Source organism: Salmo salar, chromosome ssa22 (assembly GCF_905237065.1).
Source record: "Salmo salar chromosome ssa22, Ssal_v3.1, whole genome shotgun sequence".
Classification (NCBI taxonomy): Eukaryota; Metazoa; Chordata; class Actinopteri; order Salmoniformes; family Salmonidae; genus Salmo; species Salmo salar.
Genome location: NC_059463.1, coordinates 12,711,354 through 12,725,617, shown reverse-complemented (window position 1 = coordinate 12,725,617; position 14,264 = coordinate 12,711,354). Strand labels below are relative to the sequence as shown.

General features: G+C 41.6%; 1 protein-coding gene across 7 annotated transcripts; it reads left to right on the top strand.

Moving 5' to 3' along the window:
• The first annotated feature begins 16 nt into the window (after positions 1-16).
• On the top strand, positions 17-13,633 carry LOC106582820 (alpha-1,3-galactosyltransferase 2). 7 transcript variants are annotated; one of them, XM_045705768.1, is made up of 7 exons: positions 17-111; positions 929-1,004; positions 1,131-1,223; positions 1,470-1,565; positions 3,849-3,986; positions 4,129-4,812; positions 12,060-13,633. In XM_045705768.1, the coding sequence occupies exons 2-7, from the start codon at positions 1,000-1,002 to the stop codon at positions 12,067-12,069; spliced, it is 1,026 nt and encodes a 341-aa protein (XP_045561724.1). In that variant the 5' UTR covers positions 17-111; positions 929-999; the 3' UTR covers positions 12,070-13,633. The 7 variants fall into 7 exon arrangements, with proteins under 7 accessions (XP_045561724.1, XP_014021768.1, XP_014021764.1 ...); XM_014166293.2 differs by lacking the exon at positions 17-111 and adding an exon at positions 201-667 and having other exon boundaries at positions 965-1,004; positions 1,199-1,223; XM_014166289.2 differs by lacking the exon at positions 17-111 and adding an exon at positions 201-667 and having other exon boundaries at positions 965-1,004; positions 1,134-1,223.
• Positions 13,634-14,264: the final 631 nt, after the last annotated feature.

The following is a 14,264-nucleotide window of genomic DNA, read 5'->3' as shown; positions in this document are numbered from 1 at the left end:
GGTCACCTCAGCCACCTGAATCAACAGATTCCCAAACCATTCTATGACCTTTTGATGCCAACAAGCATTTGACTCTGATACACGCCTAGTGATGTTTAGCACCACGCTTTGGTAATTATATAACTCGCAATTTATTTGAGCCTGTTCTTTATTACTTTCCCTTGTTGCTTTGTCACACACGCCTCATCTCGAAAATATCTCGCTCCGTCGTGTGATATGTCAAATGAGCTCAGGACAATCCGACGAATGGTCAGATGAGTCATGTTGGCGTGGGGGAAAGATGCCGCGTTCACGTACTATCCAAGTTATCTGGAGCTCCTAGTTCGAAGTGGGAAATTTCATTTTAACGACCCTCTAAATCGTCATTTCAGGGGAAACTCGGGGAAATGTTTGTTACCTGAGTTGTGACGTTTCACCACATACCCATTTACCTTTTCAACCAAACTATGACAACCAATCCTTTGTTGACAATCACAACCCCCCCGTGTACAGGATACTACTACCTATTGAGATTTATGCCGCGTTCTGATTCGTTGAAACTGCACTTGTATCACTACAACCAGTTAGCAATTCGGAAGAATTATACGGTTTTAGTTCTGACTCGCACTTGAAAGCAGCATCCGTTTATTATAGACGCGTCAACAAGCAGATGTGCTTACAAGAACAGGTAGGCTACAACATTTCCATCTACACCTGAAGACATTGTTGCTGTTTTTCATTTGTGTAAACGCTCTAAGTCATATTTAGGGGATATTTGTGACTTATCCCTACTGCTACTTTAGTATCACAGATGTATGATAAATCTATTGCCTACATTTTATTACCCTAAATCCAAGTAAATCATGACTTAACTTTACAATGCGCTGTTCGTCATGGCCATAATATCAGTTTGGTATTCACTTTATCAATGTAAATGTTATTCCCTCAGCATATTCGTTTCACTCCTTTTTACCATCTGAAACAGACTTCTGGAAGAAAAAAAACCGCATTGGCTACACAATGAGGTAGGCTGTGTCGTTTTTGTCGGTTTGTCGTTTTGCCATGTGTTCAGGAAATATTGGCCAATTGATGAGTTATTGCATTGACTCTCTATTGCACCTTTTAAAAATATTTTCTTGTCTATTTTCCAGCAGATTAATTTACAAGGCAAAGTGTGTATTAACATTTGCATTCTGTGCCTTTGTGCTGCTCTTCATAGCCTACTTCACACCCACATCAGTAAGGTGAGAATTTCTCTCCCTAACCAAACAATTAACATACCCTCTCTCTAATCAAACATAACAACTCCTCCCATTTGCCAATCAATGGCTATATATATATATATTTTTCAGTAAATCCATATGTTGAAGGTATGGTGAACTTTCCATAACCAGAAACACATTACCAGTCACACACTATAGAAACAATCCATACACTTCACCCAGAAACAGAAAGATGTGTACAGTCTGACTCAACATGTTGTGTTGCAGGTACTTGGAGGGGTTCATTCCCATGAGCCGATGTCCTCAAGCCCCTGCAGAGAAGCTGAAGCTGGGGAACAGTATAGATGCCTCCTTAGACCTCTGGTAGTCCTTTTTTATTGATTATTGTCTGAACAATGACATGCACAGAACATGCCATTACTTTTACTGTGTTAACTACTTTTATTTGTTTTGGCCGACAATGAAATCTTCATCTTTTAAATGGCGTGCATTGATACCAAAGTGTTATTGGTAAAGGTATGGGGCTAAGCTCAACACAGTTCTGTACCACATACGTCCTTGTAATAGGTTAGTTGGTGCAATTTCAACCACATTATCTGTTTTTTCAACCTGTTTGGCAGCATATTTGGGAGAACGGGCGGTGGTTCTAGTTAGAGGTATGTTTGTCTGACCCTGTATGAATGAGCTAGTCAGCCCGCAGTCAAACGCTTCAGTGCAGGGGTATTCAAATGTTCCCTAACGAGGTCCGGACTACCCCACTGGGCACACGCTGGTTGACTCAACGTTGTTTCCACTTCAATGAAATTGAGCAAAAACCAAGCCTTGAAGTCGAAGGAATTGTCCGTAGAGCTCCGAGACAGGATTGTGTGGAGGCACAGATCTGTAGAAGGGTACCAAAAAATGTCTGCAGCATTGAAGGTCCCAAAGAACACAGTGGCCTCCATCATTCTTAAATGGAAGAAGTTTGGAACCACCAAGACTCTTCTGAGAACTGGCCAAACTGAGAAATCAGGGGAGAAGGACCAACATAGAATTGACGTTTGTGCCCAGTGGGACTGCTGGTTTAATGTTCTACTGGATAATTAATTGCACCCCTGGTTGGAGGGGAAAATGGAGAAAAAAAGTGGGACTAGCTCCGAGATCCAGATTTGATTTTGAGTGCTTTCGTGTATACAGTGCATTCGGGAAGTATTCAGACCCCTTGACTTTTCCCACATTTTGTTACATTATAGCCTTATTCCAAAATGGATTAAATAGTTTTTCCCTGTCATTAATCTACACACAATACCCCATAATGACAAACTTTTAATTTGTTTTTTTGCAAATGTATTAAAAAAAAATACTTTCAAGCACCTTTGGCAGCAATTACAGCCTTGAGTCTTCTTGGGTCTGTCAGGTTGGATGGGGAGTGTCGCTGTACAGCTATTTGTACGTCTCTCCAGTCCCTGCCCCTGAAAAACATTCCCACAGCATGATGCTGTCACCACCACCGTAGAGATGGTTCCAGATTTCCTCTAGATGAGACGCTTGGCAGTCAGGCCAAAGAGTTCAATCTTGGTTTCATCAAACCAGAAAATCTTGTTTCTCATGGTCTGAGATTCTTTAGGTGCCTTTTGCCAAACTCCAAGGGGGCTGTCATGTGCCTTTTTACTGAGGAGTGGCATCCGTCTGGCCACTCTACCATAAAGGCCTGATTGGTGTAGTGCTGCAGAGATGGTTGTTCTCCCTTCTCCACAGAGGAACTCTGGACCTCTGTCAGTGATCATCGGGTTCTTGGTCACCTCCCTGACCAAGGCCCTTCTCCCCTGATTGCTCAGTTTGGCCAGGCGGTCAGCTCTAGAAAGAGTCTTGGTGGTTCCAAACTTCTTTGTTTTAAGAATGATGGAGGCCACTGTGTTCTTGGGGACCTTCAGTGCTGCAGACGTTTCTTGGCACCCTTCCCCAGGTCTGTGCCTCGACGCAATTCTGCCTCGGAGCTCTACGGACAATTCCTTTGACCTCATGGCTTAGTTTTTGCTCTGACATGCACTGTCAACTGTGGGACTTTATATAGACAGGCGTGTGCCTTTCCAAATCATGTCCAATCAACTGAATAAACCACAGGTTGACTCCAATCAAGTTGTAGAAACATCTCAAGGACGATCAATGGATACAGGATGCACCTGAGCTCAATTTCGAGTCTCGTAGCAAAGGGTCTGAATACTTATGTAAATAAATGTTTTTATTTTAATACATTTGCAACAAAAAAAAATTGTCATTATGGGGTATTGTGTGTCGATTGAGGATTTTTTTTTAATTGATTAAATCCATTTTAGAATAAGGCTGTAACATGACAAAATGTGGAGGAAGGGGTCTGAATACTTTCCAAATGCACTGTAAGTCCTGCTATATTCAAATGCACTAAAAAGGGCCAATCCCTTGAGCATTGACAGCATGTTAACTTGCTTCATATCCCCCACTGTCTCTAGAATAAGGGGTTTAATTACCCTTATTACTCTCATTCTATATAATTTTCCTGTTGTCTACCTGAACTCTCCTATTCCATATACCACACAGTACACACTACAGTGAAGCCACTTTTATTTTAATTTGTTATTTTTTTACCATTTGTTCTGAAACCCAGTCTGTTCTTTTCTCTCCAACCAGGTCCAGAGGTGATGTTCAGACCTGCACTGACTGGGGAGCCCCTGTGATCTGGGATGGGATGTTTGACCCAGATCATTACGACCAGGAGCACAGGATGAACCACTCATCTGTGTCTCTCACTGTATTCGCTGTGGGCAGGTCGGTTTTTCATCTGTTACCATTTAAAAAATAAATAAATTATTATCAATTTATCAATTCTTATGAAACACTTCTCAGTCACTTAAACAACATTTTGATAAGTTCTTCTTGAACCAGAGTTTTTACTCCTTCCCATCCCAAGGTATCTAGATGCCTACCTGAAGGCATTCCTTCTCTCTGCTGAGCGTCACTTTATGGTGGTTTTACCTGTGACATACTATGTGTTCACGGACGTTCCCGAGAGGGTACCAGACATCCATCTTGGTTCTAGGCGTAGCCTGAAAGTTGTGAGGGTGCAGAGACACTCTCGCTGGCAGGACATCTCCATGATGCGTATGAGGGCCATCGCAGATGCCATCGAGTCACAGATTCGTCACCACAGCCAGTACGTCTTCTGCTTTGACGTGGACCAGGTGTTTGTGGGTCGGTTCGGCTCCGAGGCTCTGGGAGACTCTGTTGCTCTGCTCCACGCCTACTACTACCACCGACCACAGAGCCTCTACACCTACGACCGCAACCCCAGGTCCAGGGCCTACATGGAGACTGGAGACTTCTACTATCATGCTGCTGTGTTCGGAGGCTCGTGGCGAACTGTGAAGAATATGACGGAGACCTGTTACCAGGCCATCATGGAGGACAAAGAGAACCAGGTGGAGGCTCTGTGGCATGACGAGAGTCACCTCAACAAGTACCTGTGGCTCCATAAGCCCAGCAAAGTGCTGTCTCCAGAGTACTGCTGGGACAAGAACATTGGCTACCGTGGTGACATACATGTGGTCCGCCTGCTCTGGTCAGAGAAGAAATATGACTCACTCCGGGTTACAGAGTGAGTAATCAGAACCTGTGTGCAATAATCTAATGAGCAAAAGCCCCTGAAGCTTCAAACATGGTCCTCAGTACGGAGCTGCGATAGTCTACAGCCCAATGTGATTTATGCCCATGCCTTGTTAGAGCAATGAGGCTTGTAAATGTGTCACAATGGGCTGTCAGACTATTAGAGCTGTGAAACTGTGGAATCTATGGCTTGTGTATTGAAACATGATCTTGCAAGTAGTAGGTTTCTTGGTTCTCCTGTGTTGCTTCAGTTGTCTGGCGGTATTATCTCTCCACCCACAAAGTCTGTTGTCTGTGGCTGGCGGGGATTGAACAAATGGGGAAATAGACTATGCTTACACTGCTTCTTTTGTATGGTTTATATTTGTGGATTAGAAGTAAAAGTCTGTTTTATAAAGTTGTATTATATATTGGAAATTGTTTTTATGTATCATTTCTTTTACAAATAAAGATGGATACCTTAAAAACACAAAACATGTATAAGATCTTGTCAGAAGGATCCACCCATAGCAAACCGACTCCAAATGAAGGCCTAGATTCGATCAGCAGCGCTACAGATTGAGGGGGTGGTGAACTCCCTCATTTCGCCTGGGGTTTTCCGCTACTCATTAAAATGAGATTTGCTTCTTGAGGGTGAGGTTCGATGTGGGGGGCATTATGCAAGGGATAACACCGATGTTCTGTACATTATCTTTGAAAAAGTGGACGACACAATGGGACGGCGAGTTAGCCCTTCTAGCCAGTCAGAAAAGAGTATTCAACAATGCTGTGGTATAACTCAGCTATAGCGTACCCTGGCAGCTGTTTGTCCTGCTTCACTCAACGTAGTTGAGTCATCTGTGAGGGCATTTTCTGTTCAACCTTACTAATGCTTTTGTACTAAAATATCCACCTTTAAGCATAGGCATTGGATTTCCGATTGGATTTTTGGGACCGTGTTACTCAATTAGATAGGAGACACGGGTACTCTGCCTTGCATATTTTGGTAAACATAAAAGGGTTTGTACCACATTGATTGCGATAGGTGACATTCCCATGTGGAGAAATCCCGTTTTGGGACCATTGATTAGGCAATACTCTGAGGGTAATATTGGCAACCCTTTACAAGTGACTAAGCTTTTGAAATCTAAAATCAGCATTAACCGGTTTTCCTCGTCTGTCTCATTCCCCTGTGCGTTCGTGTTCCCGTGTGTGTGATATATGAGAGTTGTGAGTGTAGAAATAAGTGTCCATGTGAAGTTTGGATAATAACATATAGAATATTGCATAATAAGAGCTTTGTATAATATACTGATTTAAACTCGGATAATAAGTTTCGATATATAGCGTTATCTTGGGGTTCCGTCCATCACTGCCCATCATAGAATATCACGGGGTAGGGGCAAGTCTAGCGTTTTTGGATTCTGCTGGGAGTGTTTGCAGAGCTGCCTTGTAACAAGGGGAGTCGTTGGAAACGCACACGGAGTGGTTCATTAATGCGAGTACCTTTTTTTAGATTTCTAAGTTATAAACTCAGCAAAAAAAGAAACATCCCTTTTTTCAGGACCCTGTCTTTCAAAGATAATTCATAAAAATCCAGATAACTTAACAGATCTTCATTGTAAAGGGTTTAAACACGGTTTCCCATGCTTGTTCAATGAACCATAAACAATTAATGAACATGCACCTGTGGAACGGTCATTAAGACACTAACAGCTTACAGACGGTAGGCAATTAAGGTCACAGTTATGAAAACTTAGGACACTAAAGAGACTTTTCTATTGACTATGAAAAACACCAAAAGAAAGATGCCCAGGGTCCCTGCTCATCTGCGTGAACGTGCCTTAGGCATGCTGCAAGGAGGCATGAGGACTGCAGATGTGGCAAGGGCAATAAATTGTAATGTATGTACTGTGAGATGCCTAAGACAGCGCTACAGGGAGACAGGATGGACAGCTGATCATCCTCGCAGTGGCAGACCACGTGTAATAACACCTGTACAGGATCGGTACATCCTAACATCACACCTGCAGGACAGGTACAAGATGGCAACAACAACTGCCCGAGTTAAACCAGGAACGCACAATCCCTCCATCAGTGTTCAGACTGTCCGCAATAGGCTGAGAGAGGCTGGACTGAGGGCTTGTAGGCCGGTTGTAAGGCAGGTCCTCACAAGACATCACTGGCAACAACAACGTCGCCTATGGGCACAAACCCACCTTTGCTGGACCAGACAGGACTGGCAAAAAGTGCTCTTCACTGACGAGTAGCAGGTTTTGTCTCACCAGGGATGATGGTCGGATTCGTATTTATCGTCGAAGGAATGAGTGTTACACCGAGGCCTGTACTCTGGAGCGGGATCAATTTTGGAGGTGGAGGGTCCGTCATGGTCTGGGGCGGTGTGTCCACAGCATCATCGGACTGAGCTTGTTGTCATTACAGGAAATCTCAACGCTGTGCATTACAGGTAAGACATCCTCCTCCCTCATGTGGCACCTTTCCTGCTGGCTTATCCTGACATGACCCTCCAGCATGACAATGCCACCAGCCATACTGCTCGTTCTGTGCATGATTTCCTGCAAGACAGGAATGTCAGTGTTCTGCCATGGCCAGCGAAGAGCCCGGATCTTAATCCCATTGAGTACGTCTGGGACCTGTTGGATTGGAGGGTGGGGGCTAGGGCCATTCCCCCCAGAAATGTCTGGGAACTTGCAGGTGCCTTGGTGGAAGAGTGGGGTAACATCTCACAGCAAGAACTGGTAAATCTGGTGCAGTCCATGAGGAGGAGATGCACTGCAGTACTTAATGCAGCTGGTGGCCACACCAGATACTGACTGTTACTTTTCATTTTGACCCCCCCTTTGTTCAGGGACACATTATTCCATTTCTGTTAGTCACATGTCTGTGGAACTTGTTCAGTTTACAGTGAGGGAAAAAAAGTATTTGATCCCGTGCTGATTTTGTACGTTTGCCCACTGACAAAGAAATGATCAGTCTATAATGTTAATGGTAGGTTTATTTGAACAGTGAGAGACAGAATAACAACAAAAAAGTCCAGAAAAACATGTCAAAAATGTTATAAATTGATTTGCATTTTAATGAGGGAAATAAGTATTTGACCCCTCTGCAAAACATGACTTAGTACTTGGTGGCAAAACCCTTGTTGGCAATCAGAGGTCAGACGTTTCTTGTAGTTGGCCACCAGGTTTGCACACATCTCAGGAGGGATTTTGTCCCACTCCTCTTTGCAGATCTTCTCCAAGTCATTAAGGATTCGAGGCTGACGTTTGGCAACTCGAACCTTCAGATCCCTCTACAGATTTTCTATGGGATTAAGGTCTGGAGACTGGCTAGGCCACTCCGGGACCTTAATGTGCTTCTTCTTGAGCCACTCCTTTGTTGCCTTGGCTGTGTGTTTTGGGTCATTGTCATGCTGGAATACCCATCCATGACCCATTTTCAATGCCCTGGCTGAGGGAAGGAGGTTCTCACCCAAGATTTGACGGTACATGGCCCCGTCCGTCGTCCCTTTGATGCGGTGAAGTTGTCCTGTCCCCTTAGCAGAAAAACACCCCCAAAGCATAATGTTTCCACCTCCATGTTTGACGGTGGGGATTGTGTTCTTGGGGTCATAGGCAGCATTCCTCCTCCTCCAAACACGGCGAGTTGAGTTGATGCCAAAGAGCTCCATTTTGGTCTCATCTGACCACAACACTTTCACCCAGTTGTCCTCTGAATCATTCAGATGTTCATTGGCAAACTTCAGACAGGCATGTATATGTGCTTTCTTGAGCAGGGGGACCTTGCGGGCTCTGCAGGATTTCAGTCCTTCACGGCGTAGTGTTACCAATTGTTTTCTTGGTGACTATGGTCCCAGCTGCCTTGAGGTCATTGACAAGATCCTCCCGTGTAGTTCTGGGCTGATTCCTCACCGTTCTCATGATCATTGCAACTCCACGAGGTGAGATCTTGCATGGAGCCCTAGGCAGAGGGAGATTGACAGTTCTTTTGTGTTTTTTCCATTTGCGAATAATCACACCATTCCAGCCTTGTGTAGGTCTACAATCTTGTCCCTGACATCCTTGGAGAGCTCTTTGGTCTTGGCCATGGTGGAGAGTTTGGAATCTGATTGATTGCTTCTGTGGACAGGTGTCTTTTATACAGGTAATAAACTGAGATTAGGAGCACTCCCTTTAAGAGTGTGCTCCTAATCTCAGCTCGTTACCTGTATAAAAGACACCTGGGAGCCAGAAATCTTTCTGATTGAGAGGGGGTCAAATACTTATTTTCCCCATTAAAATGCAAATCAATTTATAACATTTTTGACATGCGTTTTTCTGGATTTTTTTGTTATTCTGTCTCTCACTGTTCAAATAAACCTACCATTAAAATTATAGACTGATCATTTCTTTGTCAGTGGGCAAACATACAAAATCAGTAGGGGATCAAATACTTTTTTCCCTCACTGTATGTCTCAGTTGTTGAAAATTATGTTCATACAAATATTTACTCACGTTAAGTTTGCTGAAAATAAACGCAGTTGACAGTAAGAGGACATTTTTTGTTGTTGCTGAGTTTATATTGATTCTGTGAAGATATGAGAAAATATTTTAAAAAATAATGATATTGTCTGTGTGTATAATCGATTTCTAGAGATTTGATGAAGTAATGATGGAACTAAACTATAAGTAATATATTAACTTGCGCACCCAGACGTAGATGTACGTCTGGTGGGAAAATAATAAATACACGGTTTCTGTGTTGGTCCCCTTTTTATGGATCATTTGTTAAGAGATAAGGTTAAAGCATTATTTGAGAAACACTTGAACGAACTTTAAGGCTATTTTCTGGAAATTGTGCTAGATGTTAAGACTACAGACCATTATAATTGGGTTATTTGCGGGATTTATTTGTCATTTCAATAGCATAGGGTCTATGTTACTGACTTTCTGATTTGTAATTTCAACTATTTGCCATTTTTTTTTCTTAAAGTTTTATAGCAGCCAATGTTTGTTTTAAGATAAACTCTTGACGATTTAGCAGCTTGCTTAGTTCAAATTGAACGACTCTTTAATCGTCTGATAGAATAGGCTACAAGGAATGATGTCGTAATTGAAATCCCTGAATCAAATATTAATGATATGGATATGAACTGAATATATGCTTGTTAAAAATTGCAAGTGTTTGTTTTATTACCTGTAGCCTAATCAGAGGGGACAATTACTAAATCTAATGAATTCCAATAATAGCGGATAGGCAATTGCGATAGATCTGTGACCATGATTATAATTGCCAACTAAAATATGGATATTCATTAATGCATGATAATATAAGGCTACAACAGCAATGGATTGATATTGTTGACAGAAAGAGGCTCTCATTGTGAACTATTAGCTCCCATCAATGTATTTTTTTCCTCATGAATTGACGAATGCATTTTATTTGGTGCATTTACATATTAATTAAACGTCCATGACTTTAAAATTAACAAGTGTGAAGCAGAGGTTGGTATTAAAAATATAGAATAATATTGTTTGAGTAGACTGAAATGAAAACAATGCCTTCTAATAATTTGAATGGAAATATGTTATTAGTGGTTTTTGGATAGACTACTAATGCCATGTTTTAGTCCGCTGGTGAAAGCGAGTCATGCTCACTGGGCTGTAAGGGACGCAGTGGGACATTTGCAGCAGAGGTCTGAATAGTTGAATCGGAAACCTTCTTTTAATAGTTTCTGATTACTGTTGCTGGGTTTTATAGTGTAGGTAACACCACTGAATTTGAGCACAAAGGTAATGTATTCTCAAATTATAATCTCTTTCCATTGCGGGGAACAGTGCTTAAAATTAAAATAGATCCAAGTAAATGTTTTATTTGACTATTACGCTGATAGGACAGCACAAACATTTTGAAGGCTGTAGATTTGTTAAACAGGTTTATATTTTGACTAAATCAATACAACAGGTTAAAGTGATAACATTACCGGAAGGAGGCGAAACAGCTATTACAACATTGGTCCTGTAACGACACCAGGATCATTTGACATGGGAGGAAATTGAACTGATTTTTGGGGTTGGAGAATTAAAGACATAGGAGTCTAAAGGGTAATAAATGAAAAATACTCCTTGCAAACTCAGAACCTTGGGTCTTTTAATCTCATGTGAGATTTTGTTTTATGTTGTCTTATTCTGAAATAGATTTGTAAAGGGAACTGGCCTGGCCATTTTTTATTTATTTTTTTGACGTATGGTTTGCAAAAACCCACTCACAAAACATTTGCTATGAATATTTGTTAGTGGTGTTAATACCGTGTTTTGACTTGAGTGGACTATTTCATTTGGGTTAGTGAGTTTTCACAAGTTAGCGCGGCCCTATCTTAAAGGGGCACACATGGAATTTCAAAGTTTTTAATTTCGGAGTTTTAATTGAACACTTGTAGATTCTTTTGATAAGAAATGTACTGGAAACTTAATGGAAACCTGGGATCCAAAACATTTGACTGTTTTTTCATGAATTAGTCGAATATAGTAAGGAACACTTCTTTTTGAAGGGTTTGTGTGACCTCTGTCTTGACTTTCCAGTGGGGTTTGATCACTCTCACTGGAAAGCCATTTGGATGATGAATTTAAGGTGATTTGTAATACTGATAATTATGAAGTTTATGGTTCACAGCCCTATTTGTGATTTTGGACGGAGGGGAGGGTGTTGCCTTTGAATAAGGGTAGGCTGTCTTAAGTATATTTTCCTATGACTGTATGGGTAAAAAAATACTTTTTCTTTATGGAGTTATGGGTAGTGATTTTAATTCAATTTTGTCATTTGAAATTGTTTTATTTTTAACCAGTAGTGGTGTTTTATTTTTGTATTTTTTTTTTACACATCTCACATTGTGAGTCTTGTGTCAAAATGGGGGAATAGTGATATGTAGGAGTGTATCGAGTGATGCATGCAGGAGTGTACTGTTGTGTTGCTTGTTCTGTTTCAATACAAATCTCACCAGATTGGTTCTGCTGGATTGTTGGGATTCTCCCGATGGGTTAGAGGTCTAACTTCCTGATCCTGTGGCTCTGCGGTGAAGTTGACAGTGTGGAGTATAAGCCCATTTGAAAATTGTTTCAACAGAATGTGTTATTCTCATTGACGTGTTTTAGAGATTTGTATTAAGAATAATTGGTAAAAGTAATAATTTTTCATATAGTCTGCTTCTGGTTTTCCTGAATCTGAAATTAACCAAACTGCTCTGATCTGTCCTCTCTCGAGGTTATTGTGAGGGTGACTACGGTCGGTGTCTAAATGCATGGATACTTTTGGCCACGAGAACGGTGTGAACCCCCTCTAACCAGCTGAAGAAGAGCGACAAAGGTGTTCAATATGGCTCTGTCTGCACCCCTTTCACCGAGAGACCTGAGTCAGAGCCAGCAACCAATCAAAGCTATCAACTGCTTTTTCTCTCAGGCGTGTGACAGGAGTCCACGTGGAGTAAGCATGAAGAGAGATCCGTTCCAAAACTTCTCATGTTGCTGGTATGCTGGTTGGCAAATGGTCAAGATATAATGGGTGGTAGAGGTGGGGGTGGCCGAGATGGGACATTGAACTTGGGACATTATCATGGGCCATCCACTTGAACTATGAAGCTATCTGAAGAAGACTAAGTGCCTGAAGGGGGGGGTGAATTAAGAATGCATTGGGATACTGATCTGTGGTTATAATGTGAATCACTGAAGCATTGTCGTTCAAATTTTGGTTTGGATAATTAATTGGGTTTTGATTATGATTTGGAAACTGAATGATTTTTTTGTTGTTGAAAACTGACCAATTGATTTGAGTACGTTCACTATATGAGTGAAGCAATTCATGTATTATGGATTTGTTGTTTCGATTGATGTTAAGCTAATCAAATTTATGTCACATACACATGGTTAGCAGGTGTTAATGCAAGTGTAGCGAAATGCTTGTGCTTCTAGTTCCGACCATGCAGTAATATCACCTAACAATTTCACAACAATTGTGACATGGGTGAAGAAGTTGTGTACTGAAGATGTTGACACTATACTCAGCATGCCCTGGTGAAGGGAGAGGGTAACTCTGATCCTGAGAGTCAAATTAATTTATCTATATCTATTACCAAATTACATTTTTATGATATTGGTCCAAACCCTGAGCACGGGGCCCAAATTGATCTAATGGCCCATTTGGTTTGTGTACATTGTCCTAAGAGGAGCAACTACAGATGGTGTTTAAAGGGAAGATGTGGTCCCAGAGTCAGTTAATTCCCTAAATATTATTTGATATAGAAAAGACTGTGCTGATGGCAGAAAGAGATTCAACTCAGTATCCCAACGGAGGTTATTTACCATGTATGGCAGGGCCGAGCACCAGAAGGGTTTTTAATCGCTCTTATTTTCATTTGATTGTTTTAACGCTGTAAGGGTTTAACTGAAGGTTTAAAAGAAACTTCATTTCTTAAATGGGGAATGTGAGGGCATTTTCTGTTAAACCTTACTAATGCTTTTGTACTAAAATATCCATCTTTAAGCCTACTCACTGGGCTTGAGTTCGTTTCTTTTAACTCATATGATAGAAATGTGTGTGTATGCATTAGAGGCCTGTTCTAACTTCTGTGTGTGTAGCACGACCATATCCGATTGCTCAGCCAAGAGCTGACAAACTAACTGGTTCCTCTTAGCTCAACTGGAGACAGGGGAAGTGTTACTCTGCACACCAGTGCAATTGTTCTGTTTGGAGCCTGTTTCGTGTGTGTGTGACCAGTACAACCACATGTCATCTGGGCTGACAGTCTAATACACTTGCTTGCCCAAATTGGGGGAACCGTTGCGCTGCTGTTAGAGGAAGTATGTCTCAGTGGTCTCCCTTTGCATGTACATGGGTCACGTGTTTTGCATATGCTTGCATGAGGTAGCTTGACTATATACAGTGCCTTGCAAAATAATTTATCCCCCTTGGCATTTTTCAAAAAAAAATATTGCATTACAACCGGTCATTTAAATTGATTTTTATTTGGATTTCATGTAATGGACATGTCCAAATTGGTGAAGTGAAATGAAAAATCCCCCTTGGCTAGGAAGCCCCTAAATAAGATCTGGTGCAACCAATTACCTTCAGAAGTCACATAATTAGTGAAATAAAGTCCACCTGTGTGCCATCTAAGTGTCACATGATCTGAGTATATATACACACACACCTGTTCTGAAAAGCCCCAGAGTCTGCAACACCACTAAGCAAGAAGCACCATGAAGACCAAGGAGCTCTCCAAACGGCTTAAGGACGAAGTTGTGGAGAAGTACAGATCAGGGTTGGGTTATAAAAAAAATATCAGAAACTTTGAACATCCCACAGAGCACCATTTAAATCCATTATTAAAAAATGGAAAGTACATGGCACCACAATAAACCTGCCAAGAGAGGGCTGCCCACCAAAATTCACGGACCAGGCAAGGAGGGCATT

Excerpts from the sequence above, each read along its gene's own strand:
- LOC106582820 (XM_045705768.1), top strand. Across the intron at positions 1,224-1,469 it reads TTCACACCCACATCAGTAAG|GTACTTGGAGGGGTTCATTC; the intron begins GTGAGAATTTCT and ends GTTGTGTTGCAG. Across the intron at positions 1,566-3,848 it reads GATGCCTCCTTAGACCTCTG|GTCCAGAGGTGATGTTCAGA; the intron begins GTAGTCCTTTTT and ends CTCTCCAACCAG.